At 47.3% G+C, this 26,639-nt stretch overlaps 1 protein-coding gene across 1 annotated transcript in view; it reads left to right on the top strand.

Moving 5' to 3' along the window:
* HS6ST3 (heparan sulfate 6-O-sulfotransferase 3) overlaps nucleotides 1–26,084 on the top strand; it is a 607,648-nt gene extending 581,564 nt beyond the window's left edge. Inside the window, exon 2 of the mRNA XM_028526754.2 lies at nucleotides 22,947–26,084. Within this exon, the coding sequence (XP_028382555.1) occupies nucleotides 22,947–23,655 (709 nt within the window). The 3' untranslated portion in view covers nucleotides 23,656–26,084. The remainder of the gene's footprint in view (nucleotides 1–22,946) is intronic.
* The last annotated feature ends 555 nt before the right edge of the window (nucleotides 26,085–26,639 follow it).

The following is a 26,639-nucleotide window of genomic DNA, read 5'->3' as shown; positions in this document are numbered from 1 at the left end:
GAATGCTTGTTATAGCAGCCGAGATGAACAAGGTGCTAGGGACGTGCACCGTGAGAAGGAGTGCAGGGTGCGTTTGAAGACTGCACCTGCAGGGACTTTGCTCTCACTCTGAGGTCTCAGGCCCAAAGGCAAGCTCTGTGAGGGAGGGGCTGTGCTTTAATTATCTGGGTATTTGTGGTACGTACTAGAATCCATAGCACGTAGGAGGCAGAGCTGTGTAAGACTTACAGGCACCGGCTTTGTGGTCGGACAGACCTGGATTTACCTGCTGGCTCTCAGACTTATTAGCTTTGAGACAGGGGATGCCACCTCTCCAGAGCCGGCGTGGTCCTCCGAGAGTTGCAGATAATGACACCTTCCTCCCTGCGGACCGTGGAGCTTACCTGGTGTTACGTTTCCATAGCGCTCGGCAGAGCTCCTGAGGCTGGTGGCTCAGAGTGCGGTCTCGGGCCTGTAGTGATGGTGTGTGAACAGCACACAGGAACGCCACACCCGGGTTCCTGACAAAGAACAGTGGACAAATACAAGTCAGAGCTCCTCTTTTTTTTTCCTACCCTCACCCGAGGACATTGTTTCATTGCTTTTTAGAAAGAGGGGAAGGGAGAGAGAGGAACATCAGTGCGAGAGGGCATGATTGGCTGCCTTCCGGCCACTCCGGGACTGGGGATGACACACGCCCAGACCAAGGATTGTAGGCGCCCAGACTAGGGACCAAACCTGTAACCCGGGCGTGTGCTTCTCCTGCCAATCAAACTCACAGCCTTTCCGTACGGGGATGATACTCCAACCAACTCAGCCACACGCCTGTGAGGCCAGGGCCAAAGTCACTCTTAACTAAGGGCTGAGAATGCATCCGATGCCCTGCAAGGTTGAATTTGGGTGAAAGTCAACTTGGTGGAAGTGGTGTAGACCTGGCCGAGGTGAGGTGTCCTGGTTCCCCAACACGACAGAAGCAAGTCCGGGGTGCTCTACCATGTGGCTGTCTTTGAAAGTGTGTCAGGAAGTTGTGGCTCCATCGTGTTCTAGAGTCTAACCCATATTATTAGAAACCCCTTCCTCTACCCTCAGTGAGGGCAGGGAGACAAAGGTGGAAGAGAGGAGGCAGACCTATTTCCTCCCTTGCTGTGCCCGTCAGAAGTGCTTCATAAAAGGTATTTGTAGCCCTGGCTGGCGTAGCTCAGTGGGTTGAGCTCGGGCTGTGAACCAAAGTGTCGCAGGTTCGATTCCCAGTCAGAGCACATGCCTGGGTTGCAGGCCACGGCCCCCAGCAACCACACATTGATGTTTCTCTCTCTCTCTCTTTCTCCCTCCCTTCCCTCTCTAAAAAATAAATAAATAAAATCTCTTTACTAAAAAAAGGTATTTGTTTAGGTTGCTATTTATCATTATTATTATCCTCCAACTTTGTGAATGATGAGAATTGCTGACCTTTATTTAACGCTTTCTGTGTGATAAGCTCTGTGCTAAGATTTTTCCATACGTGTCTCATTGAATCCTTACAAGGAAATCCTTTGAGGTTGCTACTATTTTTATCACCATTTAGACACCAGGAAGGTAAAGCTTAGAAAGGTTAAATAATTTGTTCAGGCAAGTGGTGTCAAAGCCTGGATTCTGTCTAACGAGCACATCTTAAGACAATGTTAAAAATGGATTAGGTGTTAAGTTGAAACAGAGAGAAAATATGACTTGCCCTGAGTTTGGGGAGTTTGCTTTTCCAGCTTCGAGCTTGGGGGTGCGTTTTGGGGTGAGGGAGTCTGTTTTGCCTTTGCCTGTCCATGAACCCCAAAACAAAACGACAGAAAATGTAGCTGAAGAGCTTAGGTAATTTTTGCATTACTGGTGTTAGTCAAAAATAAGAAATTACCATGCAAGTGTTTCTACAGCTTAATTATAGGCCTCTGTGCGGCAAACAAAACGCTAAGTACTAATAATAGGGGCCATCCAAAAACAAGCTCTCTGGGGACCCCCCAAGGCGCTGGGTGTGTTTAGGACAAGTGATAAGGAAACAGTGTTCTGTATGAAGGAGCAGCAGGCCCTAGAGAGTGCGAATCTTTTTCTCGTTAATGAAGTAAAATGAACCTTGTGGCTGGTGCAAAAACCAACAGCAGAAATGAAAAGCCAAAAAGCCGTTCTTGTCAGCTACCTCAGGGCAGGGAAGGAAATTTCCGTTCAGCATGTGAGCTGGGGGGGCGGGATGAGCCCCTTCCCGCCAGGAGCTCCCGGCCTGTGCTGCTCTGGCACCGAGGACCGGGAAGCAGCGGTCCTATTCTTAAAGGACTTTCTACGTCTCACTTGAACTGGGCCCAGCTCCTAAATCATGTTTGAGTCAGAATAGCAATTCTTTGTTACCCACTTGGCTGGAGCATCTAAGAGTCTTTGGAAAATGTTCAATAAATGTCTTAGCTCTGTGCAAATAGAAACAGCATGGTTATTTGTGAAAAGATGTCAAAGAAAAGCTTAGTATTATCTAACCTCCTCTATATTGGGAAGCAAATACGCTTATTTTGATGTGCAAAAAGATGGAATGACTTCATGGAATAGAATATCCAGTGGCTGCGACTTGGTAGGTGGGTAAGTATGCATTGGGGGGATCGATGAGGAAGCAGCATATGAATAGAGGACCTCATTAAAAACAAATTAGAAAGCTGAATGTATATGATAAATAAGCATGTGTACTTACCAGTTTAATTTAGTCCTTTGCCACCAAAAGAAAGCCTCATTTAAAATATGGCGGATGTTAAGGCTTGGAATTGAAGAGGGAAGCATGAAAGAACCATTCACACCTGGGTCCCAAGCCCAAGTCACAGGCAAACTAGCAAATTCCATTTCTAGCAGATCAGAAAGAATATGCACAGAACACGTAGGGGATGAATGGGGGCATCTTAGCCGGAGGGTGCGTGATTTGGGTGGGCGGCTGGGGTCCAAGGGGTGGGCTGAGGTGATAGAGTTGGAATCAGGGCCCGGTGGATAGGAGCACATACGGTCCCCAGACTTTCTGTGAATTGTGAAGGACGTCATATCATTCCAAGGTCGCCTTTGGCTCAGACAGCCTGAGGTCAGTTCCGTTCCTGCGCTGGCCCAGCTAACGAATCCAGCCTCTTTCCCTTGATATCCCCCAACCTACCTCCCACACATGACGGGTTTGCAAAGCAGACTTTACTGATGGTTTGGGGTTGCAAAGAGGGCTTCCATGACAGCATCTCACAGAGAGTTATTTAAAAGTTAATGTTAGTCATCTCTGTCCTTCAAATCTTTCAACCACTTTGTCACTAGCAACTTCTTGCCAGCCAGCATGTCCCCACATGCCTCCACCACAATGCATGATCCATCAGTCCCTTTCTCTTTCTCAAAACCTCTTTTTCCCTCCCATTTCTGCTCCACCCCCACCCAGAATCAAGTTAGCTTCTTCCAGAAAGCATCTGAGGTCTTGCTTTATCTGGCCCCTGCCCCTTTGTGCTGAGCATAAAGCTTCTGTGTAAGACACACACCGATGGAGAGAGGCCACCAGGCAAAAGCAGTTCTTCTGAGAAGGATTCTAACGCTGACTCTTAAAATACCTTTCAGCCTCTTGCTCCTCCCGCTGGCACAGGAAGACGCGTGGCTGGTGAACACGCGGTGACATGGGGACAGCGGCCCGCTCAGAGAGAGCGAGGAAGCTCCACGCCCTTTTCCGTGCCACCTCCTCTCCAAACCCCTTCGTTCTGGATTTTTCTGGACACTGCATTACACGGGCATGACTGGTTAAATAACTCGTTGGCTATTGAACTCAGTCTCAGTTTCTCCCGAGGCCTGGGGTTACGGGGGCAGAGGAACTGACCATTTCAGCCCCCTCCTGCCTCGTTGGGTCTCTGGGCAACCAGCCCCCATCCTGAAATTACTAGAGGCTTTCTGAAACTCGCTTCATTAACATAACAAAAGACACCTTTTGGCTCACATCACTTAGGAAATTCCAAGTTTTTAGGAGCTCTGGGCCAGAAATTGGATGACAACCAAATATACATTTCTTTTCATAAATCGCCGTGTCATACTTGGTGTCTTTTCTCCTGACTATGAGGAATTCTCTTTGCATTTAAAAGTGAAACACACACACACACACACACACCCCTCTACGTGCTGTCGGAAAGTGCTGACATACATCTTTGATCCCTGATTTAGGATTTGCTGGAAGGTTTCATATTTTCCACGACTCCTGTGGATTTGAACTTGAAGCAGTCTAGTATGGGGCTATCAGCTTCCTGCCATTAGTTTCTTAGGAATCAAGCAATCAAGGGGCCTGTTTGCTGCTGTTCCTCTGGTCTGATTACAGCACCTGAGAGATCAGGCCTGCCTGCCCTGTAATCAGATTTCTGGCCTGGCGGAGGAACGAGATATTAAGCCCTTGCTTCTGAGGCTCGTTGGGTAGCAAGATAAATTTTGCAATCAACTTCCAGAAAGTAGCACAAGTGCAGGTGTGTGTACCCTACAGCTATCCTAGGATCTGACAATAAGGAATAAAGGCAAAAATAGGAAGAGAATGATAAAGACACAGAAAAGGGTATGGTGTGACCTCCATGTCCAACTTCAGGGAAATCCGACCCATGTGACGTAGTTTGGACTGAATGGAAGGATGCTAACAGGCACCAGCATGCCCCTGTCCTTCTTGAGAAGGATCTCCCCATCCACGCGCTCTGTTGCTGATGCTGCCCCTGTCCGTGGAGGAATACAACCCTGGACCACAGCCTCTTTCCTGGTGTGCCGCTTTTGCATCTGCCTCTGCTAGGTAGGAGCTCAACGTAGATTTCGGCTTCATGAGTAACAGCTTTGTCTCTTTCTCTGACACTCGGAGATACCTTGACTCTCCACTGGAGACAAGGAGGAAATTAATGCATAATGTAGTTCTTTCTGTGTCCCCCTCAATTCACCCCTCCCCCGACGCCTGTTGGCCTTCCCTTCCTTCTGTAAACAGGCTTTCGTGAATGTCTGCGTTCTGGCCTCCCATGTAACCCAGGCTTCAGAACTCGTGCTCCGTGCTCCAGTTTGATTCCGAACACGGAGAAGTAAAAAGCCCGTAAATAACATGCAACATGTGACCAGGTAAATATTCACGAATGGTGTGATTGGGCTCAGCAAAACAAACAAACAGAAAAAGGGTATGCACACTGGTTCTTCCAAGTCACACCAAAGTCAGAGGGAGTCTCCTTTCAGACATCCCATTATGTAGCCCATGAAACAGTGCCAGGACTTAGTTGGTTTCACATCCGCTTGTGGCTTTCTCTTTCAGCTTTTTGTTTTTCCTGGAATTGCTACTTGTCTTCTATCTTACGAAGGAAAGAATTCTATGGCTCTTTCATCTAAAATAGCCAACCTATGAATTCTGGTGTTTGCTGAAGATGAACCACTTTCTCCCACATGTTCTCGGAGATGTGTGAGTTTTCACCCTCATAAATCTTCCCCTTGCAGATGGTGAACACCGGTGTCTCGGTTCCTACCTCTTTTCTCATGGATTTCTGGTTACGGATGCTGGGGTGTCTTCTCAAATGCAATTGTCTTTTTCCACAGAGTGTCGAGGAGGTAAATTTTCTGAGCACACCAATATTTTTTATTTTATCCTTATATTTGATCAATAACTTGACTAGGTTGAGAATTCGATTGTTTAAAATCCTTTTCCCTTGAAAGTTTTGAAGTTTGATCCAATGTTTCTTTTTTTCCCAAAGATTTTATTTATTTATTTTTAGAGAGGGAAGGGAGGGAGATAGAGAGATAGAGAAACATCAATGTGCGGTTGCTGGGGGTCATGGCCTGCAACCCAGGTATGTGCCCTGACTAGGAATCGAACCTGTGATGCTTTGGTTCGCAGCCCATGCTCAATCCACTGAGCTACGCCAGCTAGTGGGGTACTCGATCCCCAGAGTACCCAGGGCTTGATCCAATGTTTCTAGTGTTCAGAGTTCTGATAAGAAAACAGTTGGCAGTGTGACTCTTATTTCATATGCTCAGACTCTTGGAGGTCCTGCCCCTCCAGAAGATTTTTAGATCTTCTTTTTATCTTCGGGTTCTAAAATGTCATTCACACTTCTTGAATCCCATAGGCCTTTTCAGTTTGAACAATCATGTTTTTCAGCCTCTGAGAATATTCTATTTTAACTTGTTTCATTTATTTTTGGTATTTTTTTGTATTTTTTAAACTCTCTATCATGATCCTTTTTTTCTAGGTAGTATTAGACCTATAGATGACATCCCCTTGCCTCTTAATTCAATTTCTCATTTTTAAAAACATCTTCTGTCCTGGCTGGCATAGCTCAGTGGATTGAGCGCAGGCTGTGAACCAAAGTATCGAAGGTTCGATTCCCAGTCAGGGCACATGCCTGGGTTGCAGGCCATGACCCCCAGCAACCGCACATTGATGTTTCTCTCTCTCTTTCTCCCTCTCTTCCCTCTCTAAAAATAAGTAAATCTTTAAAAAAAAATCTTCCCCCTCCCTATCATACCTTCAAGCCTTTCTGGACTCTATCATTTCTGCTATCTATTGTTTTTTTTTCAGGCCCAACATGCATATGGGTGTCAATTACTTTCTAAGGACTTCTTTTTCTTTCTCCTACTATCCCGTGCTTGCTTAATAGATGCAACAACATCTCAGCATAGTCATAATAACATTCCAAAAGCTGTCTTGGTTTCTTAAATAGCCTATTTCTTCCAAATAGTTATTCTGTTTATTCAGTCATTCCCAAATGTTTTGTCATCCTCAATCGTCCATTCATAGTTGCAGGTAGGAGCTAGGCTTATTGATGTGCGTAGCTAGTGTGGGTTTTCCCTGCCATTATGTTCATCTATGTCTTCAGAAAAGCATCTCCCTTTTGTTAGTTCCCCATGGCTGCTGTAGCAAAAGTTCCACCGACTGGGTGGCCTGAACAACAGAAATGTATTCTCGCAGCTCTCAAGTCTGGAAGTCCAGAACAAGGCGTTGAGCGGTTCGGTTCCTCCCTAGGGTTGTGCGGGGCACCTGCTCCAGGCAGCTGTGCTGGCTCTGGTGGTTCCAGGCTCCCTTGGCTTGCGGATAGCCGTCACCTCCGTGTCTTCACATTGTCCCCCCGTTCCCACTGTCTGTCTCTGTCCACGTTTCTCCCTTTACAAGGACACCAGTGCTATCGGATTAGGGAATGACCTCAACTGAAACTGATTCTCTACAAAGACCCCATTAGATGTGAGATTACCTTCTCAGGTACGGGGGTGGGGCGGGGGGGGGGGTTGGACTTCATCTTTTGAGGGGGAGGGACATAAATTCAATCCATAATACGTGTCGGTGTGAGACGAAAATGCGCTTCTTTAATCGGTTAATAAAGACTAGAAGTTGGGCCGGTGAATTCTACATTGAGAAAGGCTGGTCCCCCAGAGGCCCACCCTCCATGCCGCCCCCTGGCGGCAGATCAGCTGTTCGTGTCCTTTCTCCGGAGGGCGGGCGTGGGCGTGGGCGCCTGAGTCAGGGGTAGGACCCTGGGCTTCCAGAGCCGGGGTTTACTCGACGACAATTCTTAGTTTCAAGAAAGCAGTGACAGTGAAGCCTGATATGGGGAACTCGGATCAGGGGGAAAACTGTGCGGCTCAAATCAGCACCTCTTCCCCGCCCTTGCCACCCACCGCTCCTGGTTTGCAGTTCCAGGGGCACAAGCTGACCCGAGGGAGGAAGGCCGCACCCCCAGGTGCCCTGTGGCGGAGCCGTTACTGGTCCGCACCTTCCTTAGGGAGCACTGCCCGCTGGAGAAACGGTGGGCACCCGGCAGCCACCCCACGTCCAAGCCCAGAGGCGCTCTCTGCGTGTGCACACAGGCGGTTTCGGTCTTGTCACCGATCGGACCGAGTGTGTTTGGGGCACTTCCGTTCCCTTACTTCCCGCGTGCAGGGGCGCTGGAGGGCGCTCTGTCTTCAGTCAACACTTCGGAGGATACCGCATTTCCAGTCCATTTGTTGCTGAAACCTTCCATTCCACGCAAGGCTTGCACTGGATTCTGTGCCTATCTTCCGGCTTGGACAGAGAGTGAAAACCCCCCTCTTTCCTTCCCAGTGTCTTTTGTGATGAAGGCTGTACACGCCCCCAAACTGTCAGCGTGAGTTGAAACCCCCCAGGACGAATGACTCTAGCACCTTCCCAGGCCCCAGGGGAGAGGCACTGCGTTTCAACTTTTGTGGGTCAGCCTCCGAGGTGCTTTGGGGGTGCCTGACGTGGCAGAAGGAGGCGGGCAGCCTTTAAAATCCATCGGAGGTCAATGTATTCCATTATATGCACAGTGCTTCAAATTCAGCTTTAACCTTTGACGAAATTTGCAGTGTTGGGATTTTTTATGCTAGAGCAGACGCGGGAAATCACAGGTGCAACTCATTTTCGTTTTGACTTACAATCACCGAGGGCTCCTAGACTTTTTATAGGAAATCTCTCTTTAACTTGAGTGCAAAGTGTCTGAAGCCTGTAGCTCGTCTCTGGAACGTACATTAATAGGCAATATAGGTAATACTGATTTGCAGAAATTAATTACTAGAAAAACAGCTCTCAGCACTTACCTAGTGTTTGGAAAGATTTGAGAGCCCCCTTGTGGCTATAAGAAACCCGAACTGAAAAGTGATACAAAGCTTTTAATTGCTTTTTTTTTTCTTCCCCTCTCTTTCAGGTTGCTTGTTTTATGATGTTTGAATTGTTTTTCATTTTATATTATCATCAGCATATTTTACGTAATTTCAATGGAGGACTGAGAGAAGGTGGCTGGCTGGTGTCATTTTTTAAAGGACAGGCTACTTGGGTTTGTTTTTTTTTCTGATTACTGAACTCAGATTCTTATCATCGAGAGAAATAGCAAATCTGGAGGGAGGGGCACGTTTCGGGAAGCTCACAAAGCAAGGGAATTAAGGTTGCATTGTTCTGCTTTTTAAGAGAGGCCCTCCTCCTTTGTCATCTATGTTTTGACCCCATGAAGGTAAAAGCCACCCCAAGCAGCTGTGAGCTCCATTTATTTTGAACATGTTAAAGATGATTTTCTCAGATTTCCATAAAGCAGAGGACGGGGCGAAACAATCATCCTCATCGGAGTGTTTTTAAATCTCCAAGAAATGAATGTTGGAAGTTATTACCTCTCAGATGCTTCAATTATGCCAGAAGAAAAATATTTGTGACTGAAAGTGACTGCGCTCCACACTTGAATTGATGAAGGGAGCGCCCAAGGCCAAGTTCAGACAGAGCGAATTGATTTACGTTTTTTTTTTTTTCAGAGAGATTTAGATTACCGCACATATATTTTTCTCAATTTCTGTCATTGCTTTATTAATTAGGCAGAACTGTGACAAGGCTTCAGAGCCCACAGCAGCGTGCTTTGGGTTCCACCGAGGGCCCGTGTGGGGGCGGGGCTTCTGGGAGGAACACGGGCTATTATCACGAATAAGTGGGATTTGGGGAGAACCCAATTAGGGTTCTGTGTGACTTTCGGCGTCGTTTGCATTCTCCTGAACTAGTTTGTGGTGTGACATTGGAACCCAGTCACCAGTGAATCCCTAGCCCTCCGATTGGTCTTAGCATGGAGAAAAATATCGTGTGCGGGAACTTAAGAGTAGCAACAAAAAAGAATAGGAGATTCGGTTGTTGATAGTTGTGAGTGTGTTGTCATCTTACCGTTCATAGTTTTTAATCTTCTACTCCTTAGATAAGTCCCTGTAATATTTCATATAACAAGAAGGGGAAGAATGGGGAGGGGAAAGGTACAGGGAAGAAGAAGCGTAATTGGTAGGCATAAAATAGACGGGGAGAGGATAAAAATGGCGTAGGAAACACAGAAGTCAAAGAACGGACAGGTATAACCCATGGACATTAATCAAGGGCGGAGGGGATGCTGGAGGATTGAGGGCTCAGGGCAGGGGGGATAAAAGGGGGAAATTTGGGAAAACTGTAATAACATAATCAGTAAAATATACTTTAAAAAGAATAGAAGAAAACTGATGTTGAGGCCTGGCTAGAACAGATGAAAGTGGAAGGTGGTACCTTGTGTATGTCCCCGTGTGTGCCCAGGTGTAATCAGCACACACACCAGCTCCACGGCCTGGGAGGGAGGGAGAGAGGGGGCTGGTACCCAGCCAACCTGGCCAGGATCACCACTTTGTTCTTTAGGGACCGTAGAAAATTTCAAGCCCTGACCCCATCTTTCTTGGTCTTTTTAAATGTGGAACTTTTGCAACGTGCAAGATCCTTTAAGAATATGCATGAACAGCCACAGGGGTCGTATCAAAAGGATTTGCTGTCCACCTGAACAAGCTCCTACTGGCCCCAAATTAGATCATTTGAGCATCAGTAAGGATCCTGTCTGCGATGTACTGAAATGTGTTAAATATGTTTCAAGTCATGAGCTGACAATGATATGAAGACGAGCAATGTCCGCAAATAGCCTCTTTGGTGGATTCTAGGAGAGCAATCTCTTTTTGGAAACCCAGGAAACAGAAAGGGTCAGGCACTCAGTCTGCCTTGCCTGTGGGAACCGCACCCCCGTGTACCAAAGAGCTGATGCGGGGAAGTTTCTCAGGAGAGAAGCATGGCAGTTCAAATGAACAAGAAATGATCGAACTGGAACGTCACCGTTTCGCAGCCCCCTAATGAATCATCGTCAGTGGCATTCACCAAAACAGAGACCACGAGGCATTGCGTGCCTCCGGGTGGAAGTCTGCAACGCTGCCTGTGAGGAAACAAATGTTCATTGTTTCTGAATGATTTTTCTGCCAGCTGTAAATATCACCTGAAGGTGTATTTCATGTCCCGGCATTTCCAGCTAGTTCTTGGAGGTGCCCCTTTACAGGTGGGTTTCAAAGAGAAAGGGAGGGAATAATATGCAAATCAGTGAAATCTCCAAACTTAGGATAATGTGCTAATGTCACGCCTTCTTTCTAACCCTTAACTACGTTAGAACAAAATAAGACGGTCGTCCAAACATCACTGCATGGTCAGCTTCATGAGATCAGCCTGTCTTGTCTGCCACCATCTCCAAGGAATCTGTCATCGTATTTGGCATCAAATACATAATCAACAAATATTTTCCAATAAATAAACTAGTTAGTAGCAGAGCAGGGGGAAAAAGAAATCCCAGCTCTGCTAGTCTTTAGTTGTTTGACCTTGGGAAAATCCTTTTAGATCTCCCAGCGCCGATTCTCTCATCTGTAAAATCCCTCCTCTGATACAGCCTTGTAGGGAGGATAAAGTGCGGTAATGGATGAGGAAAGGGTTCTGAGCCCTGTGAGCCTGGTACACAAATAGAAAAGCACTATCAGCTGTTTTCTATTATTAACAAAGCTGTTTTAATATTTAAAATCGCACTGTAGTTGGGGAGTTCCTGAGGCTCTGGTATTCTGGGAGGAGGGAAAGCTGCGGAAATGGGGGGCGTGCACTTACGCTGAGGGTCCGCTGTGCATCGGTCACCGAGGACCCTTCACTGTCACTGCTGCATCGCTAATTCCCACAACCCTCTGCGGCAAGCATCTCTACCCTGCTGTGCAGATGAGGAAACTGAGGCTTCCGGGGGTCGTAGAGGCTAACCAGGTCACACCAAAGGGGAGACGGACCCGAAATTGAAACCCAGATCTTCCTAACTCCCAAACCTGTGTTCTTTCCACTGCACCTTCAAATGCAGTGTCTGACACGTTTGAAATGACGTGCTTGTGCTCTGTCCAAATGAGTAGCTCGACTTTTATTTTCCTGAACTCTTCTCTTCCTGAATAAAGGCCAACTTCAGGGAACAGCCAACTTCAGGATCCAGGCACCTGCTTTGAACACACTTCTAAGGCTTTGTAGCTCTACGTTCACAAAAAGCCCTATTTTAAAGCCACAAAGAGAATTATGGCATCGCGTGAGCTTTGGCTTTATCTGAATTCTCCGACCACCTTTACTGTCCTGAGGTTCCTGCAGCTTCTGGTTCTGGATCCCTCGGGAGGGTTGAAAAGAAGCAGAGCTGCACTAATTCCCCGTGGCCTCTCCCACCCTCTCGTCAAGTGTGTCCATTCCTTAGGCAGGGTTGCGGGTGTGCTGTGCTCAGGAAAATTGCTTTTAGGACTCTCCCTACACTGTGAGTCTCTAGAGGACCATCTGCACCTGTACTCCCCTGAGGTTGGCAGGGGCCAGGTGCCCTGCGTCCCCTGACCCCCCAGAGCACTGCTCACTCTCATCCCCTGCTGCCTGCCCTCAGGGAAACACCAACCACTTTCCCAGACGCACTCGCTTCTGCTTCTGAGCTTTGAGTTCAAGAACGCCTGGGCCAGGCCAGCATCGTCCCAGACCGCACCTCCGCAGTGGACACTTCCAAGGGGGCGGAAGGCGCTGTCCAAACTGGCATCCTCCGTGGAGCTACAGACGTCATCTAACAAACAGCCTGCCCACTCAGAGGGATGTGCAGATGATTGGAGTGGTCAGAGCCAGCCAGCACTCAGAGCTGCAGGTGGACACGGCGTTCCAGCAACAAATGCACTGGCCGTTGCTGTTATTCCTCTTGCTGTCCATGTGTGTTTCCCTGCGGATGCTCCATATTTTAAGTGAGCTTGTGCCTTCCTCATCACGGGCAGGGGGCGGGATGACCTCTGAGGCGCTCTTTCTTCAGGAACCGCCAAGAGACGGAGTCCACTGGGGACTTAGGTATTTTGTTAAATACGCAAACATGATCGCTCAGTCCTGAGAGCAGAATCGTAGGGAGATCCTAACACAGAATAATCCTTTATGGAAGACAATGGAAAACTCTGGACAGAGGTGGGGTTGGTTTCTTTTTTCAGTGTTTATAATGTTTTAGGAAAATCTGTATCAAAGCTGGCACAGAGAAACCTAAATATCAAAGCACGTGCCTTGCTCTTCAATATCCTGATTTTCTTCTATTCCTTTCCCAATTGGCCAGCGCAGAAACAATTCAATGGAGACGCCTCTCGCCTCTTCCCTGGGACGTTCTCACCCTCCCCCCCCCTCCCCGCAGCGGCGCCTGGGAAACTAGCTCAAGAGAGAGCCCAGCTGCGCGGGAACGGCCTGATACAACACAATCTGAGTGTGCTATCTCGTGTTCCGCTTTGCCGGGCTGGGATTAGAGCTGCCAGCGAGGCCGAATTGGGCCTTATCTCCCTCTGGGGCGGCTCCAGGCTTCAGCTGGATGCGCACATGCATAAACCACAGTGCCGCGGAGCCGAGCGCCTGGCGTCGTCCTTGCGCCCAAATCCCAGCGAGGCCGCGCCAAGCAGGGCGCCTCTGAACCAGATAATCACGGGAGCCGCTGAATAATGCATGAGAGCAGGACCCTCGCTGGCACGTTTGAAACTGCTCTGGGAGGAGCTGTACTCAGCAAGATAGCAAAAACAAGCCCCTGGAACATGCATTCCCTGAAATGTATGCTTGCCGCAGCCACTGGGGGAAAAGAGAAAGCAAATGTGACAACCGCCCGAAACTCATGGGTTTTGGTGCGTCTGAGACTTTGTGGGTTTCACAGCCCTGTGAAGGGGCGAACTGTCGGGATTTAATTTTTTATCTCACTGATAAATACTAAGTCTTCCTCTGGGGAATGGAGGGTGGACCGAGCATCACTGAGAAATGACCCGTGTTCTCCAGAAGTCTCTTTGTTCATGCTTTTGTTTGGTGGGTTGAGTGGCACGTGCGACTTCCCTTAATTCGAGTTAGCGGACACCTGGACGCTGCAGGGACCCCGCCGCCGCCCAAGAGGCTGTCGGTGTGAGGACCCTCGCTGGGTGTAATCGGGCAAGGGGCCTGCGTCTTCCTGCTGCGGATGTCAACTTTGATAGACCTGCAGAGCTGCTGAGCGGGATTTCATTCCACAGATGTTTAGTCACTAATTTGCTATTCCAGCTGATCATTCCGTGTCAGAGAAACAGATCTTTTTTTTAAAAAAATATTTTATTTATTTATTTTATTTTTTTTAGGGAGGGAAGGGAGAGAGAGAAAGAGAGAGAAACATCAATGTGCAGTTGCTGGGGGTTATGGCCTGCAACCCAGGAATGTACCCTGGCTGGGAATCGAACCTGGGACACTGTGGTTCCCAGCCCGCGCTCAATCCACTGTGCTATCTGACCATCAGGTCACAAACCCCATGCTCGCTGCCCAGGAACGCCCATCACAGGCTCGAGTCCTGGGCGGGGCGCCGTCCCTGCCCGGCCGAGAGGGGGCGGAGCCAGGAGCCTGTGGACAGCTCTCCCTTGGCTCCCCAGTGGCCCGTCCCCTGGTGCTTGATGCTGTCAGGCATCCTGCAACGGCCCTGTCCTCTCTCCTATGTGGACTCTGGTCGCTTATATTTTGGCATTTCGGAAATGAAATGGGGGCCATTCTCTTGACTTGGAAACTCTACTGCTCGCTGTTTATTCTCCACACAAATAGCCTGGCTCAGGCTCTGCATCCGATTATTGTTTCTCGTGTAGCCCTACAAACAGAATCAGCCCCGCCATCCAAACCTGGGAGGTCGGCCATACAAGTTATGGTACATCCATAATTAGAATAGTATGCTTTTACCAAAGATTCTTAAATAAAATGGAAAAAATGTTCACCCTGTTTTTTTTTTTAGTTTAATATGCAGGTTAAAATATCATGCACCTTATGATCTCCAATGGGTAAAAGAAAGAAATATGTGTGTGTGTGTGTGTGTGTGTGTGTGTGTGCGCGCGCGTGTGTGTGTATTTAACAGTGGCTATACCTGAGTGAAGTGATGTAGGTGATTTTATTTCCTTCTTTTTCTCCTGTTCTGCTTTGCTCGTATTTTCCATAATGACAACGTATTGCATTTCTTTTTTTTAAAGGCTTTTTTTAAACACATCTTTTAAAGATTTTATTTATTTATTTTTTTAGAGAGAGGGAAGGAAGGGAGAAAGAGAGAGAGAGAGAGAGAGACATCAATGTGTGGTTGATGGGGGTCATGGCCTGCAACCCAGGCATGTGCCCTGACTGGGAATTGAACCTGCGACACTTTGGTTCACAGCCCGCGCTCAATCCACTGAGCTATGCCAGCCAGGGCTGCATTGCATTTCTAAATGGGGGAAGGGAGGGGAAATTGATGATTAAGAAAAATCCAAAAGCCAGACCAGCTACATCCAAAGAGGTCTCCCTTTCAAGTTACCAGCACACAGGTAAGGAAAGGGATGCAGAGCCTCTGCCCAGTGCAGGGAAGCGCTGTGGGCGCTCCTCTCTTCTCTTGTTACCCATTGAAAAGAGTCCGGATTTCTGGGTCCTAAGAAAAAGACAAATGCCTTAGCCTGAAGGGTACGGCTGCTTTGTCAGTCACTGTGAGGGAGGAGGTAAGGGCAGCTTGGTGGGGGGTGGGGGCGGTGCCTGGCTGCGGTGGGAGGTAGGAGGTCTCCAGTTTCTAACCACAGTGCGGGACAGCTTTGGGACCGATTGCTCCGTTGCTCTGACACATCACTGTCACCTCCCCAAAGTCCTTTATTACGATACTTAACAATCATAGTTCCTGATTTTCCATTTGCTTCAAACACCATTTTTAAATTCCTTCATTTGTTTTCAAGGCTTGAACAAAAGGCTGTCTGTCACTGTGTCAAAGGGCTGGGGGATCGCTAAGCTCTAACTGGCACAGCCCCCTTGCCGGGTGCAGTACAGTGCGGATAATACTTCGCTGAGCGGACAAAGAATGGGCAGGCCTTAGTGGGTAGTACTGGCTCCACAGGGAGGCAAGACATTAATTCCATTGTGAGCATTTGGAAGGTGACTGCAGCACCCAGTCCAGCAGGGGCAGGGGGGGCTAAGTTTCACTTTTTAGAAACGACCCCTCCTTTCCAAACCGGTTGAAGAGGCACGGCTATCTGTGCATGCTCCGTGGTGGGACCAGGGGTCTCCCTTCGGTGCCCCCAGGTCCAATTTACAACCTCTCACAACAGTCTTTGTGCGACTCTGAGCTCTGGCGAAACATGATTACACAGGGAAAACTCCTTTCAAAGTCTGGTGGCCGGGGAGCAAGTGAAGGAGGAGACATGGATTATTTCCCATACGTTGTATAAGGTCTGGGCTAAGAGAAATGCTCAGCCTGGGCCACTGCCATGGAGTAAGGCACCCACAAGTTCAATTTCCTGGGCACATCATCATCCGAATTCCTGAAGCAGTGGCGAATAAAGTGCTTGTATTGATTCATTCCACAAACACCGAATGTCTTGTACCCCATGGTGTACAAGGTCATGTAGCGTAGGCTCTGGGCGATGAAAGGGGAGTAAGGCCCAAAGCCTGTTCAAGGGCTAAGACACTCCCTGGTCACTGGTTTGAAGGTAAATCATGAGCGTAGGTACATGCAATGGAATATCACTCGGCCATAAAAAGGAATGACACGAACACATAACTACAGGGAACAAGTGGATGGTTGCCAGACGGGGGCGGGGGGTTGGGGAGACAGGGGCAAACGGTATTAAGAAGTACAAATTGGCAGTTATAAACACTGTCAAGGGGGTATAAAGTAGAGCTTAGGGAATGCAGTTAACAATAGTGTGGTAACTATGACTAATGACAGACGGCCACCAGAGTGACTGTGGTGAACACGTCATAACATATAACATTTCTCGGCTATAATTCAAAACATTTTAATCCTTTTTTAAAGAAGTTAAAACATGAGAGGCAGGGGTTTTGGGGGCAGAAATCCTTCCTGCTGAGGACATAACAGAGGACCGGCTTCCGGAGTTTCTACATGAGCTGCTTTTTGTGGACACACCGAGGTGTGGACTGTGGAGACAGCCACTCTGTTGCTTGATTTTACGAGGGTGAAGCTAGTGGTGGTGGGAACCCAGGGGTGGGTAGCAGTAGGTGTACAGTTGTGAGCACACGAACCATCGATCTTTCTTGTATTATTTATTTATTAATTATTGTGTCACTTATTATTGCTATTAACCTGCTCTTGCCCACCCCTGTATATTTATTAAACCTCCCCTGTGAACCTAGCATTCTGTGGCTTCTTTCAGATGTGTTCTCATTACCTAGGCAAGTCATAGCCTCATAAACATGAATATTTTTTATGAAAGTATAGTTGGCATATACTATTCTATTAGTTTTAGCCATGCAGCATAGTAATTCCGCATTTATACACCTTATGATGTGATCACGCAACACGGCTGGTAACCATCTGTCACTGCACAAAGTTACGATATTATCGACCGTATTTCCTGTGCTGCACATCACTTCCCCATGACTTACTTATGTTATAACTGGAAGTTTGAACCTCCGCTTCCCCTTCATCTCTCCTACCACCCCCTCCCCCTGCCCCACTCTGGCAACCATCAGCTTTTCCTCTCTATATATGAGTTTTTGTTTTGTTTTGCTTGTTTTGTTTTTTAGATTCCACATATAAGTAAAATCATAAGCACTTGTCTTTCTCTGCCTGAGTTATCTCACTGAGCAGAATACACTCTAGGCCCGTTCATGTTGTCGAAAATGATAAGATTTCAAATAACAAGTATCGGCGAGGACGTGGGGGAAAGGGGATGTTCATACACTGTTACTGGTGGGATTGCAAAGTAACGCAGCCACTGTGGAAAACAGGACTCGGGTTCCTCAAAAAATCCAAAATAGAATGCCATGTGACTCGGCAATTTCGCTTCTGGGTGTTTATCTAAAGAAAGTGAAAACACCCATTTGAAAAAGATATATACACCCCTATGCCCATTGCAGCATTATTTGCAATAGACAAGATATGGAAGCAGCTGGGTGTCCATCAATAGATGAATGAATAAGGAAGATGTGATGGCTATACAATGGAATATTATTCAGCGATGAAAAAAAGAAAAGTGATTTTTTTTTTTTTAAATCACCACAGGCTGAATGATTGCAACATCTTATACCTCTTATTCCACCATTTCGATGAGCACATTAGACCCGCCCCTTGTCCACTGCAGAACTGAAAGGGAAGGATTCGATGGCAGGAAAGAAGAAAATACTGAGGAGGGAAAGGAAGCTTGGAGGAGACTGAAAAAGAGGAAGGGCTAGGGAACAATGACAGATGAGTGTCTGTCTTTCTAATCTCCAGGGAGACTTTCTTATCCACACCCACATCCCCGGGTTCCTCCCTGTTGGGCTCTCACCGTGGCCGCCGCACCTCTCTCTTGGCCTACTTTGGTCCACCCTAAATACTGTTGCTAAATGAGTCTTTCTAAATCAACACACTTTCTCTTTTAGCAGTTCCCAGTTGTTCTCAGAACCCATGACAATGTGGCCTCAGCATCCTGTTCTAGTTTATGCCCTCCTTCCACGCATCCATGTATTGCACAAACGTTGGGTGGGAAATGCAAACACGAACTTCCTGCTCTAAGGAGGCCGCTCTGCTTCCTGCAGGTGCTGCGGCGTCCTGTGGCCCTCCCGTGGCCCTCCCGTCTTCCGTAACCTGCTAACCCGTGCCGTTTTCTCATCTACCACCCTGCTACCCACAAGACTCGAGGGCATTTTATTGTACTTTTTATGTTCTTCACATATGCTAGAGAGGCTCCTCACACGAAACAAACCTTCCATGAGCATGTCTTAATTAAATGACCTGAGGATTCAAGAACTGAGCACTTATACGATAAACTGCTCAGAGAAACACCAGTTCTTGAAGCAGTGGGGAAGAAAACTAGTAAATTTAACACTTTTAAAGAATCCACCTCTTTGTTACTAGTTACCTATTGTTTTAAATATTCAATTTTTTACCCAAAGTCCATATTGACTATCTTTGTGTATCAACCATCATCAGCAAATGATGGATGTATTAGAAGATTAGATATCTTTTTATTCTGTCCACACATTTTAGGCATTCAGAAATAATATCAGGTTAGTTTTGGGGAGAGGAAAAAAGTGATATTTATCCAAGGCAATATTAACCTTTGTCACTAAAATATATTACTTTCATATGATTATCATTTCTTTGATAAAGCATCATGTATTGAGCATTTGCTGCGAGCAGGACTTAGTGTGAGATACTGGGGGACACAGGCCCATGGTCCAGTTACCGAAAAGGACCTTGAAGGGCAGATGTGGCCAAGGCTTTGCCACGCAGGTCAAAAGTGCGGTGAGTGGCGCAGTGCCTCGTAGGGGCTGGAAACGTCAGGGAAGACGGAGGAGATGCTGGCACTGGGCTCGGGAAGATAATTAGGATGCAGATGAGCAGAGGGAGAGGCAAAGCCTGGGGGAAGGCGGTGAGGGCCTTGTGCGGCATTTAGAGTCTTTAAACATGATGACCTTGCAGCACTGCAAGATGCTACAGCGATTTCTAAAGCAGCCACGGAGAAGAGCGCCTTCTGTGTCCTCGGAATTTAGGAAGCCGTGCTGGTTCCTATGGTGATTATTGGTTAAAATGGTTATTGAAGTAACCAAGGCACCGGTGCCCTACCCTTCCCCAGTACGTGAGTGTTTGCCATCAGTATCCTGAGGCCACAAGAGTGACAATGCCGAAGAGCTGCAATTGTGTCACAGACATTCGCACAGAAATTCACCCGAGCTCTCAACGGAGTAGGTGGCAAATGGGAAACCAGCTGTCAGGCTGCTGTCACGGACACAGACTTGCCTGTCTTAGGGATAGTTCCGGTCCAGGGAGATTGGCAGAACATCATCGCCTTACGCTGGTGGTTAGAATTTCTTTTACTTTACCAAAACCATTGGGTCCCTGAGATCTCTCTGAGGACAATGTCTTCATCATCTCTGGGTCCCTGATGCCTAGCCCCAATGCCTGGCAAATATGGAGCTGGGGGAATGCAGGTGGAGAGTGGGGGGAGGCGCTCAATTAACGTTTGGAAAGCTAGCACATGAGTGAATGGATAGAGGAAGGGGGAACATAAGAGTTTATTTATTTGTACTTCCAAAACTTGGGGGGAGTTTGGGTTAACTGCAAGGATGTATCTATGAACAGACGGTGCTCAGTCCAAGCTCAGGAGGTTGGAACGCGAGTCCACGGAGTCCTCTGTGCTGTAGCCATACCAGGCTTTGCTCGGGAGCCGCGCATGCGTCCTCCCCTTCCCATCGTGCTGTTGAACGAGTGAGGCCTGAGCAAGGAGACTCGCGGGTGTCCGTAGTCCTGAACCCGTTCAGTGTTTTCCTGAGAAACTGAGGTGGAGGCTGTGGGAGCAGAAGAAAAGGAGTTTGTGTTGCTTTTGGGTGGGAAGGAGATTTCCTGGTGCTGGAGCCAAGTTTGTGCACAATAAAGGCTGGGTGTGTGGACGAATGGTAGATGTTACTTCATCAACGATTTTTGCAGTTTTCTGTCTGAAAGTAGAAAAGCAACTGAAAGGAGAAGGAAATAGAAATGACAAATATGATTTAATGAATCGAATTTTGTGGGAATTTTTCTTCAACGGTTGATTGTTCTTCCACCCTATTATCTTATTTTTATTATTATTCTGTTTTTCCATTTTGATTGCTTTGTAGGATTGAAACACACAAAACAGATATGAGAACATATCTGATAAGGCAAAGCCTAAATGCTATTAGTCATTCCGTTCCAGACCTATGAGATGGGACAACTTTGAACTTCATGCATACAAATGTTCCACATGTACATTTTTATGTCTTGATGTCAGAGTCAATTTTAGTTACAAATGGGCCTCTTACCTATTAGGCTAGTAGAACTTACAGACATTTGGGACTTATTACTCATGTAAATGTGGCCCTACTCTCTAGTCAGTCACTGTTAAATATAATGTTGAACTGAATAAAGTTAAATTTGAAACCAAGACCATTTTAAGCTTGTATCAGCTTTAATCAGCCTTGAGAGTACGTCGGTTTGCAGTGAAATGAGGGCATCAGGAACTCTATGGCCAGTTTTCTCAAGGGAGACAAAGCTTCTCAGATCCCAGGAGCAGGTTCCAGTTAAACCTGGTCACAAACCATCGTGAGCCCCAGTCCTGAAACCCTGCAGACAACTCCACTCTTTCAAACCTCTGGAATGTGCCCAAATATAAGACATATCAACTAGGAGGGTGAGACATCAATAGATTACCATCATCTTCAGTATTTAAATCCTTTTTTGGTGTGTTTTCTGTTTTGCCCAATTACCAGAGAAATAATAAGTCTTCTGTGTGTGGTTTTATTTGACCCAATGCAAAGGTCTCTCTGACTTAAGTGCTTCTGTTTGCTGCCTCTCACCCCCTCCTGAGTTACATCGTAGTCATTACTTTGTCTCTACATTTGCAATGAAATTGTTTTATGAATTAAAAGCCAGCCTCTGCTTGTAGAATTAGAGAGGGAGCAAGTCCCAACATAGGACAAAAGCAGGATTAATAGTGACATGTCATAATATTCAACCATAATAACGTCTCTGAGCAAAACTTTATCGCCAATATTTCTTTGTGGAGCCCAGAAGCTATGTTGGTCATTTTCTGATTTCCCTACTGACCTTTCGGGACATTTCCTTCCACTGATGGAACTGTCATTCTGTCACGGGGAAAGACAACAGAGTAATGTAACATGGTAACTGGCCAAAGCGAGGGCTCAGGCTGGCCTGTCCGGGCAGCCTCAGTAAATTGCTCCTCTGGATTTAAAGGGAAATCAGTGTTACTCGAGATTTTGAAGTTTCCTTAGCACATTTCAAAACTATTTGGCAAGACATTCAAAATAACCGAATACAGTAAGTGCATAGTTTTAAATATTGTAGTTCATCAATTCTTTAAAAAATAGCATTTAAAACATTGTACCCTTAATATCTGTATATTTGTTATTGCTTTTAATAGGTATCTCTTTTCTTAAAAAGCAGTTTAGATTGGTCAAGGGAAGCTTGGTGGGGTTTTTTGTGTATGTGGTGTGTGTGTGTTTTTTTTTTTTTCAGAATATTTCAGGGCATTTGTCTGCCTAGGAGACTCTGGGTGTTGTTCCTGATGATGCGTGGTGGGGTGTGTGGCGCTTTCCATTGGCAGCTGCTCAAATGATGGGAGGGATTTTCCTCATTTTGAATCACATTTGCTTTCCTTTCATGCCTACTGCTATGCCTGTGCTCGCTGACTTCTCTAACTCTCTTCTTGCCCATTTGAGCCAGAGGTACCTTGATCTTCACCTGATCATTTTGGAGCTAATCATTTATAAAAGCTGTTTCTTTGCAAAATTCCATGAGATGCCATGAGGTGAGATAAGACCTGTAATTATGATAACCACAGCACCTGACAACTAATAGCATCCACTGCATACCTATTGCATTTTTATTTTTAAAATATCAGTCTTGTACACAGAAATGCTCAGGGGCTTTGAAATCAAAGAAAGCCTAGATTCTATTGCAGGTCAAGTACGAGCTTTCTCTAGGATCTTGGGCTATATTTTTCACCGTTCTCAATCTCTGTATTCTCAGTCGTTTTTAAAATAAATCTCTTCTTTACAAAGTTCTGTTGAGGAGCACCTGTGCCAGTATCCATAAAGTACCTGGCAGAGTTCCTAGCATATAATAGTTGCTCAGTAAACATTGGTCCCCACCCACAACACATCCTCCCCCTACCCCGCCTCCCTTGTAATGCAGCACAGGAGTGTAAACAGAAGAATGAGAGCTGTGGCTTCCAGCTTTGCCCTTTCCAATCCCACAACCTCCTTGCACGTTTCCCTGTCAAATAGTCTCGCGTCTACTACAGAAGTTTGTTGTAAGAATCCAATAAAATATTAGATTGGTGATGACTTTCAAATATCGTGATGTGCTTGTTTTCTCAATGTAAGGTATTGTAATTGCTGGTAGCAATTTGTCAGAGGATAACTGCTGAATGCATGCATGATCTAGTCCCGCCTCCTCCCTCCCCACACCGGAGCAGGGAGGAAAAGCCCAGCAAGCTCAACGTTGAAAACTGGTTCACACAGGTGTTTATGGAAATAGGCACATATGGGAACATTCACCTGATCAGTGCACATCCAGCCGAACACTCTCGTGTGAACATTGGGCAGAAGAGGCCACGGCTCAGTGCTGACATAAACACGACAAAGGTTTAGCGCCCCTGAGTCACAGTGGTCCATGAATGACTCACACTCTTCCTTTCCTTTCTTCCAGGAATTTCTATTACATCACCATGTTGCGCGATCCCGTGTCCCGATACCTGAGCGAGTGGAAGCACGTCCAGAGAGGGGCTACGTGGAAAACCTCCCTCCACATGTGTGACGGGAGAAGCCCCACCCCTGATGAGCTCCCTACCTGCTACCCCGGGGACGACTGGTCTGGGGTGAGCTTGCGGGAGTTCATGGACTGCACCTACAACCTGGCCAACAACCGCCAGGTGCGCATGCTGGCCGACCTCAGCCTGGTGGGCTGCTACAACTTGACTTTCATGAACGAGAGCGAGAGGAACGCCATCCTGCTGCAGAGCGCCAAGAACAACCTGAAGAACATGGCCTTCTTCGGGCTCACGGAATTCCAGCGGAAGACACAGTTTCTCTTCGAGAGGACATTCAACCTCAAGTTCATCTCCCCCTTCACGCAGTTCAACATCACGCGGGCCTCCAACGTGGAGATCAACGAGGGGGCGCGCCAGCGCATCGAGGAGCTGAACTTCCTGGACGTGCAGCTTTACGAGTTCGCGAAAGATCTCTTCCAGCAGCGCTACCACCGCACCAAGCAGCTGGCGCACCAGCGCGAGCGGCAGAAGAGGAGGGAGGAGCGCCGGCTGCAGCGCGAGTCCAGGGGCCGCCGGTGGCCCAAAGAGGACGGCAACACGGAGGGCGCCGTCACCGAGGACTACAACAGCCAGGTGGTGAGATGGTGACCCCCTGCGCTCTCCTCCCTCCGCGGCGGGAGGCTGATCAGGTGCACTGACCTTCCTAGGTGGCATTGCCTTGGAGACTGCTGCTGGGCCATTCTGAAGGCAGCTGGCCGTGGGCAGCTTGAGCTGGACACATCCCATGCTTCCTCTTTGTCTTCATATTACCCAGAAGGAGATGACGAGGCTTATTCTTTTCCTCCTGACATTTTCCAGTCTGGGGTATTAAGTGGGGCAAGAATGCATCCAGTGTGGATTGCGCTGGAAGGTCGAGGAGGGAGGTGCCAACGAGGCAACGGTCCTTGCCATCTCCCCCGCAGTGGCACAGGTTGTGTAGTCCGGGCGACTGGCAGCCGCAGAGGCAGACATGAAAAGCCGAATGGTGGCTTGGATGTTCTGCCGAAACTGGTGTGTTTCATACTGTCTCTGTAATGGAAATACTGGCCTGTTTCAAGAGCGAGGGAACAAGACGCCCCTCTCAACCCTTTGATGAGGTTTTCGGCCAGCCCTCACTTTGCTGTTGGCTGTCATCTCTGAACTCTGTTCGAATGTGGTTTCAATCATAAGAAGAGGAGTGTGTTTTGTTGCAGTCTTTCAAAGCGAGATTTTTCCACTCTTGACCATCACTAGAGACTCACATCGCACAAAGCCCTGCGTCCTAGCCCTGAACCATGTTTCCTTCCCCCTTTCTTTTTAGGGAATGGCGAGACAGGGGTGCCTGTGGCCCCGTTGGTAGGGGCGTTTGGGGGAAAACGTGCTTATTAACTACTAATGCCTAAGGAGACCACAAGTTACCAGGTTTTATTTGCGATGTAAGGGATGAATGCTGAGGGGGAAGCGAGCGGGAAGATGAACACATGTCTACCATTTCCAAACTGGCTACAGAACTTCGTTTTATTCTTTTTTTAAAGAGCATTTCAGAGTTTTTCGTTTTTGGAGCTGTCATCTTCTTTGATAGGGTACTGCCGGGCTTGAATTCTGCTGTCACAGAGGGAGAGACATTTCAAAGGAATTGGGTCTGAAGATGGGAGCTTCGCGAGGAGGCACACGAAAAGTCCCTAAATAAATAGTAATTTTGATTTAGGCCAGGAGATATGGAACACAAGGGGATGGTTATCCCAGGAGTTTAAAAAGACTCTGTCTCCAAAAGTCTTGAATATGCCTAGCCTGATAACCTTTTCCTCCCTCCCTCCATGGACTCCACCTGTTGCTAGACTGTGGCTACGGCTGGCGAATCTGGCTACACTCACAAGGGTGTCCAACCTGTGGCCCGTGGGCTGCACGCAGCCCAGGATAGCTATGAATGGGGACCAACACAAAATCGTAAATTTACTTAAAATGATATGAGATTTCTTTTTCATTAGTGTTTGTATCTTTAACGTGTGGCCCAAGGCAACTCTTCATCTTCCGGTGTGGCCCAGAGACACCAAAAGTTTGGACACCCCTGGTAAGAGTGTATGAAACCGATCCAAAAAAAAAAAATGCCCCGCATCGCCGAGTGTTTCTTATTTTCACCTTTTTTCCAGTCACCACTACAATAATACAGAGTGGTTTTTTTTTTAATGATAAGGGGAGACAAATGGGAGAGGAAATAGACGGCCCTTGCCTCCCCTGCAGGAGGAGGATCAGAGTGAGTAAGAGAAGTTTCACAGCAGATTGATCTGATCAACCCCCTCAAGGAGCCGAAGGCAAAATGAGTGCAACTCCTAAATCAGATTGAAAAGCCTATTTCATTGATATCCCACGTGTTTGATGTTAAAGCCAGCTTTGTCTGAGCCTCATCTCAGCCTCCAGAACACTCTCTCCGGGGTTGAGAGTCCATCAACCCACCGGCATCCATGGAGAGCCTGCCTGTGTGGAGCGGGGCCTGGTGCCTCCATCAGGGAGAGATCTGGGAAGGTTGCTTAGGGACGTCTCTCCCTACCCTTGGTGTCATCTGTCATGCGAGGGAAGTCCCTTTTGCCAGGAACTGCGGGAGGCCCGTGTCCTACCTTAAATCTCTTCACCACCAGTTATATTTTATTAGTCCCAATTTCATAGATGAGTAAAGGGAAGCCCACGGACAATAAGTAGTTTCTCGTGAATCGTGCGCTAGGTCTGGCGGACTGCAAAGTGCAAGCTCTCTGTGCTCCTTCGTGGTTTCCACGCGGGATAAAAGCTTCCCGCCAAGCACGCAAGAATCCAGCCGCTCTTGCCCAGGAACGTATGTCTCTGTCCCAATGGATGGCACAACTGTGACAGCACCAAGTTGGCAGTGACCCAGAGCCATCCGGCAGTGGGTGAGTCTGGCCCTTTCCACATCACCGACCTATCAGTGAGCTCAGAGACTGGTGATTTTTTAGGCAATTGTGCTTTTGAGCTATACATAAAGGTGAGTTAAAGGGGCCAAGGACATACAGGGTCTGGCACAAATAATGCCCCCTTTTTATTATAAAATCATAAGCATGTAATTCTGGAACACAACAATATCACACTCAAGCACACGGTAGGGCATGCTAGGTGAAATGTTCAAATGAAAACTATAAATTATTACACCCACATTTTGACCCTGCCAACCACACTCAAACAGGCCTCACTTCTGCCGGACCCTGAGTCACTTGTTAGTTGGTAGAGATTAGGCTGACAAAATATTAATGTTTCCTTTTCCACTGATTTGCTCCTAAGGTAGGGATGGAAGGCAGATTGCCCCTGGGATTAATGGGAAGCTCTCTCTCTCCGTCTTCACATTAGATGTCAGGACCTAATATCTGCCTTGCATGGCAGGCCTGCAAATTATCCTCCCGGCTGCCATCGTGACACACACAGGCACCTACGTGTGCCCACCTCCACACACGTGTACGCACATCCACACACGCATGCACCAGAATGATAGTCCAGTACTTGGTCATGCGGGAAATCAAAACAAGTTAGAAAGCATTGAGATAGTTTCTTTTAAACTCACTTTAAATTTTTGGCAGGGAATGTGTGCATAGCTGAGACTTGGAGGCAGC

This window comes from Phyllostomus discolor, chromosome 11 (assembly GCF_004126475.2).
Source record: "Phyllostomus discolor isolate MPI-MPIP mPhyDis1 chromosome 11, mPhyDis1.pri.v3, whole genome shotgun sequence".
Taxonomy (NCBI): domain Eukaryota; kingdom Metazoa; phylum Chordata; class Mammalia; order Chiroptera; family Phyllostomidae; genus Phyllostomus; species Phyllostomus discolor.
This window is presented reverse-complemented; position numbering and strand designations above follow the sequence as displayed.